This window comes from Galeopterus variegatus, unplaced genomic scaffold (genome assembly GCF_000696425.1).
Source record: "Galeopterus variegatus unplaced genomic scaffold, G_variegatus-3.0.2 Scaffold1761, whole genome shotgun sequence".
Taxonomy (NCBI): Eukaryota; Metazoa; Chordata; class Mammalia; order Dermoptera; family Cynocephalidae; genus Galeopterus; species Galeopterus variegatus.
The window spans coordinates 272,679-279,068 of NW_007727872.1; the positions used below are offsets into that span (position 1 = coordinate 272,679).

The following is a 6,390-nucleotide window of genomic DNA, read 5'->3' on the forward strand; positions in this document are numbered from 1 at the left end:
GGCGAGGGCGGGCCGGGACGCGAGGACCGACCCCGCGCGGCGGGGCTGGAAGGAACGCTAGCAATCCAGCCCCGCACTGCCCGAGGAGGGAGCTGAGGAACAGAGAGGTAGCGCTCTGCCTCAGGTCACACAGCGAGTGAGTGGCGAATCTAGAACCCAAGATCGCGGAGTCCAGCGCTGTCTCCCATGCACCCCAGCCAGGCGGGGTGGATGGGGGCTCGACGGGAAGCCACGTCTGGCCGCTGAGGAAGGGGGCGGCCGGGATCAGGGGACGCTGGTTGTCAGGGGAAGTCGGGGTGACGGGGCAGGGACCCTCTCCGCGGCCCTCTGGGGGAACGATCGGGTCCCCAGGCCCTCCGCGCCCTCAACATTTGCCCCATAAATCTGTCTTTATAAATGTCACGGGTCGGGGAGCGCTGCCCCCGTACTAACAGCGCCCTGCTCCTCTAGGAAGGCCCGGGCGGGGGGCCTGCGCTGGGCAGGGACATCGCTTCCCTGTTCCGAGCTGGCCGGGAGCCCCAGGGTGTTTCCCAACAGGTGGGTCCAGATTCTCCCCCATCCCGCGCTCATCCATCCTGGGTTGGGTCTGCCCGACTTTCTTGGGCAGGGGATGGTGGCCTGAGCCGGCATGTTGGGGGAAACCCTCCATCCCCTACTGGCTGCCTGGGGCAGTGGAGGGAGGTGCGGGGCGATGGGGGCCACTTGGGCCCCTGGGCGGAGTAGCATTATAATGGCGTGTTGTGTATTTTTCAATTTCCTAAAGGTAACTGTTCAGTCCTCACCTAATTTTACACAGCATGTGAGGGAGCAGAGCCTGGTGACGGATCAACTCAGCCGCCGCCTCATCCGGACGTACCAGCTCTACAGCCGCACCAGCGGGAAGCACGTGCAGGTCCTGGCCAACAAGCGCATCAACGCCATGGCGGAGGACGGCGACCCCTTTGGTAAGGCGCGCTGCCCTGGCACCACGTCAGAGTGAAGGTAGCCTGTGGACCATGTGGCTCCTGCGGGCCTGCTGGGACGGGACCACTAGCTCCCACGGCGCTGGCCAGAGGCCTGCAGGCTCTCCAGCTCAGAAGGGAAGGAACTAAGACCAAAAGGTGTCTGAGGGTCAGCTGGAGGAGAGAGGCTGGGGAAGGGACCTTGGGGAGTACTTGGCCCTCGGGTGCCCCCTTCCCTGCCCAGCCAATGAATGAATCCAGGAATCTCCCTTTACACCTCCCCCTTCATACACCCCTCCCCAGCTGCAGGTGGAGGCAGGGGGTTCAGAGGGAGGGGGCTCAGGTTTAAGGGAAGCTCTTGAAAGAGGATATGTCGCCAGGGCCCACAAAAGGAGAGAGGGAAAGAGAAGAGAGAGAAATCCCCCAACTCTCCCAGCTTAGGAAGGGGGGGTACTGTGAACCTTTACATGCTTTGATTAGAAGGGTCAATTACACATGGGGACTAGGCTTGGCAAGGGGACCTCCCTGCTCCGTTCGCCCAGGAAGCCAGGCCGTCGGGGCAGGGCTCCCGGCTCCCTGTGGGGTGGTGAGTGCGGGGAGCTACTGCCGCCGGAGCCGGCTGCGGACTGATTGATTTCTAAAACATTCAATATTCCTGCCTTGAAACGGGGCCAATTTCCAGAGTCCTGGATGTATCAAGAGAAAAGCAAGCCCTCTGGGCGGCTGGCGTTGTTTTTAGAGAGCGATTATTGTGAGTTTAAAAACCTTTAAATAATGACCAAGTTAAACAAGCATGAAAGGAGAGGGGAAGACTCTATTAAAATGTAATAAAAAGGTGAGGCATTTTAAGAGCTAAGAAGAAAAATGAAGAATGATATAAAACAGAAAAAGAACGAGCCTTTTTTCAGATGTGGAGTTTGAAAGGAGTCGCAAGTCTGTAAATGTTAAAAAAGAGGTTCGAGATTGTTCTCTATGAATCTCTGGAGAGACCCCCGCGTCTGGCAGAGCGATTAAAACTCTTCTTACTTTCACCTTTTTTAACATTTCCTGAATACTTTCTCCTCTTCGTGAGCCAGTTTGGGGGATCGAGTATGTCTCGCTGCATTTTTTCTGCATCGACGTAGCTGACTTCCCTTCAAAGCTGGAGGAGGAGACATAATTTTCCTGGGATAAATCTGTCACTGGGGTGGAAGAATAGGTTTGAAAATGTTAAGCTTTCCAAAAGCCCGGTTGGGAAAGCCGCTGTAAGCTGCGGCCCCAGCTCCCCAGACCCATGCGGGAAGGAGAGGGGGGCTCTGTGCGGTGGGGGTGGGGGCGGCCTGCCCGGTGGCCGAGCTCCCCTGCTGGGCTGGCAGGGCCGGTCTACGGTCCCTTTGTCCCTCCAAATTGGCTGCTTGCTGCCCTTCTCAGCTTCCAAGGAAAGGGAACGAATGCCTGGCTCCTCCGGGGCTTGCTCCATTGGAGCAAATGGCCCAGCATCCTTGGATTTGGGGGAGGGAAGGGGAGGCCAAGCTGGTGGTGGGGGAATTATTCTCTAGACATCAGAGGAGGCTGATGCCCACTTCTCTCCTTAGCCTTATAGGAGGCTTCCCAGGTGCCCTGGTCACTGCCTGCAGGGCAGGAATAGAAACCAGTGACCCAAGAGTGGAGGCTTAGGGTGTGCAGTCAGGGCAGGAAGAGTCTGGGGGAGAACAGCAGAGGCCCCAGTTGCTTCTTTATGGGCCCCAGGATAGGGATCCCATTCCTATCTGCCCCGACCAACCAGCCAGAGTTCTCAGAGTGGGACCCTCTAACCCTTCTCAAGCCAGCATCTTTCCTGACCCTTAAAAGCAGACATCTCTTGCTCTGGAAAACAGACCAGGAAAGGGATGAGCAGACTGCCTGGGTCCAAGGGAAGGTGGGTGGGAGGGGAGGTGACAGCTGCATTTCCCTGGTTGATTTGGGGCCAGACTGGGGACTTGGCCACTGGGTCCCAGCTTTGTGCCTATGTGAGGGAGGTCGCAGGGGGTGGGAGGGTGGGTGTATTTCCAGGCTAGGCAGCAAGGGCTGCCTCAGTGACCTAAGTGCCCCCTCCCCACCATTGGTTTTAGGGACAGAGAAGTAGCCACATGTCAGTGCAGGCTGAGTCCCAAAACTGCTTTCTCAAGGAGGCAAAATGCTGGGCTCTGCAGTAGGGAGGGGACGAGAGCCAGCCCCTTCTCTCCCACCCAAACGGCTAAGTCAGCCCTCGCTTCCTTCTTGGGGACAGCCTCTAAGAGCGGAGCTGCACAGAGAGGTGGACAGGACAGGCTTCTGTGGCATGTTGGCTGTCTAAGGGCGAAGGAGTGAGGGAGAAGGCAGACTCAGCCCCTGCCTCCTGGTCTTCCAGACTGAGAAGCACACACGCCTGGCTTTCTCTCCTCCTCACCCACAGAAAGTGTTTGGTCGCTGGGGTGAGAAGCCCAGCTATGATGGAGGGTGAAGGAGGAAAGACGATTGAGTTGTTGATTTCTGGACACTGGAGCTGGGGACTGTGGTGACTGGGAAGCTCTGGGGAAGAGGCAGAATTCTCCCAGCTGGTGTCTAAGGTTATGGTAAAGCAGACGACTTTGGGCTGTGTGTAGGGAGAGCTGTCCCCATCCCCATCACCTCACAGAGCAGAGCTGCCCAAAGCTGTGAGTTGGGATCCCAAGTGGCAGAAACAGGAGAGAATGCATTTTCCTTTGGCCTCAGGGCTGGAGGTCACCGCAGCACCTGTATATTGGCAATGGTCTGCAAGGCATGCCCACTTAATATTCTGAGTTGAAAGGATCCTTAGAGATTTTTTGATTAGCTGTGGAACTCTGGTCAAGTTAAAGTCCATCACTGTCTAGTTTTAAAAGAGTGTGGAAGAAATGGAGCTTCAGCTTGTTCAATTTGATGGCCCCAAGACCCCTCTGCAGAACCCAGCTTGCAAACCATGATCTTGTTCACTCCTCTCTGTACACCCATGTGTGGGGTCTGAGGCCCAGAAAAGCGACTTGATCTTTCTTGGGGTTGCACAGCACATTAATAGCTAGGCTGGGGCTGGAGCCCAGGTTCTGGGTACCTGGCCCTTGGAGCAGTTGCTGCTGGGATGAGGATGTGGAACAGTGAGGGTCAAGGACCTTCCAATAACCATCCCCCCACCTTCCCAACAGCAAAGCTCATTGTGGAGACAGACACCTTTGGGAGCCGGGTTCGAGTAAGAGGAGCCGAGACGGGCCTCTACATCTGCATGAACAAGAAGGGGAAGCTGATTGCCAAGGTGAGGCCCCAGAGGAAGGCGGGGCCCTGGGGCCGTGGGAGTGGGCTGGGCTGGCTGAGCTCCTCCAGGACAGTCTTGTGCTCTGATCTCAACAAGGTGGACAGAGAGACACAGAGCCACCTTGGGGTTACCTAATGATTGGGAGGGTGGTAAGAAAGAAGGGAGCTGCCTGAGAGATGAAAAGCTATAAAGGCGAAGGAGGAAGAAAGAAGAGTAGGAACGGGCTTGGGGGGCGGTTGGTAAATTCCATATATCTTTTTAACAAATCGCCAAATTGCTTTGCTATTATGTCCAATTACATGGTACCAGCATTTGGAATGTTCAGTAAGCCGCAGGCCCAGCCCCTCAGCCGGGCTCCGAAATGGCCCCATTAGTCACGCTCCTCTCCAGCCTGGAGCTCCCCGCTTCCTGGGCTTCTGGAGCTTGGGGCTCAGAAGCTCCTCACAGGCCTCCCCTCCCCCGTAGGGTGGCTGCCGTGGGGCCAGGGAGCTGGAGTCCTGAGGGGCCGAGGGGGCAGGTGGGGAAACGGGTACGAGCAGCTCCGCCAGACTGGTGGGCAGGCGGCCAGAGCGGGCAGGCCCTGGGCCCCTGTCTCTGCCTCGGTGCGCTGGGGCCCAGCCCCTCCATAGACAACCATGTGTCACTGCTGCCCAGGAGGACAGGAAGTTGCCGGGTGGGCTGCGGGTTGTGAGGGATTAGAGAGCGGGTGCCCGGGCAGGGGGTGGGGCTGCGGCTCCTGCCCACCTCGCCATCTGCTGGGGTGCCCACCTGCTGTCTGGGGCCGCTGGCCCTCTGCTCTGATGGGGGGGCCCGTAACGCCGTGTCTGGCCCCCCTACCTGCAGAGCAACGGCAAAGGCAAGGATTGCGTCTTCACGGAGATCGTGCTGGAGAACAACTACACAGCCCTGCAGAACGCCAAGTACGAGGGCTGGTACATGGCCTTTACCCGCAAGGGCCGGCCCCGCAAGGGCTCCAAGACGCGACAGCACCAGCGCGAGGTCCACTTCATGAAGCGGCTTCCGCGCGGCCACCACACCACCGAGCAGAGCCTGCGCTTCGAGTTCCTCAACTACCCGCCCTTCACGCGCAGCCTGCGGGGCAGCCAGAGGACTTGGGCCCCCGAGCCCCGATAGGCACCTGCCCGGCCCCTCCCCAGCAGGCCGGACCACGGAGGTCTGCATCCTGTGGGAGTGCATGAAAGAGAAACTCAAGCAAGATGGGATCTGTGCTGCTGAAGGCCGGGGAGGAGCTGGGGGAGCCCTGGGTCCAGTTGTCGATATTGTTTGCTGTTAGGTTTTTTGTTTTTGATTTTTTTTTTAAACAAAAGAGAGTCTCTATTTTTGTATTCCACTTGGCTGTGGTGTCTGTCTTCTTAACTCTCAGAAAGGCCCATTATTTGCCTAGACTGAGATTCTGGCTGGGGGCTCCCAGGGCTTGGAGGGCTTTCTCTAGTCCAGCAGAGGAGGTGCTCCTGAGGCCCCAGCCCCTACAGGGCCAGCTGGCCAGGCAGCCAGGGACTCTGCTGCACTCTCAGGTGGGACAGGGAGGAAAAGGTTGTGACATAGGCCAGTTCTTCTAGGGGTGGGTATCAGTGGGGGGTGGTAGTGTACTAGTTGCTTGAAATGATTGAAATATTTATTTAATTTGCATGTTAAAAATGTGCATTGGAGAGTGAGCTGGGGTCAGCCCTCTTCTGCCCTGCCCTGCTCCAGCTGGTGGGCGGCTGGGCGATGCAGCAGATCAGGCACTAGATCTGACTGTAGCCTCCCTCCATTCTAAGGACCCATGCCTGTCAGTTGTCCCCATCACTGTCACTGGAGGAGTTTTCCCGGGAGGACAGAAGCAGAGAAAGGAGCAAGAAGAGGTTCTTAGCTGGTCCTAGGAGCTCTCAGGCATGGGCTTCCTAGCTCTTAACTGGAGTCATTGCTAACACATCCCCAGGCTACCTCAGGGCCAGAAATGATGAACATGATAGGACCAGAGCTGCAATCATGGATTCAAGTCTGTAAGAAAGTCCTCTCTGTGCCTCGGTCTATGTGGGAGACAGTTTGGTGATTCCAGAACTGGTTCTTTCTGAGAATCAGGCTCTAGAAAATGAAAGAAAGGAGAAGTGACCAGGGTCTAAGGTGGAAGTATATTGGAAGGGGGGGACTGCCAAGGCTGGTGTTGATGATCATGACATG

General features: G+C 57.2%; 1 protein-coding gene across 3 annotated transcripts; it reads left to right on the top strand.

Annotated features, from left to right (window-relative positions):
- Nucleotides 1–8: 8 nt before the first annotated feature.
- FGF8 (fibroblast growth factor 8 (androgen-induced)) lies at nucleotides 9–5,557 on the top strand. Of its 3 annotated transcripts, none has more exons than XM_008578814.1 (4): nucleotides 9–136; nucleotides 797–944; nucleotides 4,100–4,206; nucleotides 5,050–5,557. In XM_008578814.1, the coding sequence occupies exons 2-4, from the start codon at nucleotides 920–922 to the stop codon at nucleotides 5,338–5,340; spliced, it is 423 nt and encodes a 140-aa protein (XP_008577036.1). In that variant the 5' UTR covers nucleotides 9–136; nucleotides 797–919; the 3' UTR covers nucleotides 5,341–5,557. The 3 variants fall into 3 exon arrangements, with proteins under 3 accessions (XP_008577036.1, XP_008577034.1, XP_008577037.1); XM_008578812.1 differs by lacking the exon at nucleotides 9–136 and adding an exon at nucleotides 453–537 and having other exon boundaries at nucleotides 764–944; XM_008578815.1 differs by lacking the exon at nucleotides 9–136 and adding an exon at nucleotides 453–537.
- Nucleotides 5,558–6,390: the final 833 nt, after the last annotated feature.

Coding starts and splice junctions, on each gene's coding strand:
- FGF8 (XM_008578814.1), top strand. CDS start 920: ATGGCGGAGGACGGCGACCCCTTTG. Junction 945..4,099: donor GGAGGACGGCGACCCCTTTG/GTAAGGCGCGCT, acceptor CCTTCCCAACAG/CAAAGCTCATTGTGGAGACA. Junction 4,207..5,049: donor AGGGGAAGCTGATTGCCAAG/GTGAGGCCCCAG, acceptor CCCTACCTGCAG/AGCAACGGCAAAGGCAAGGA.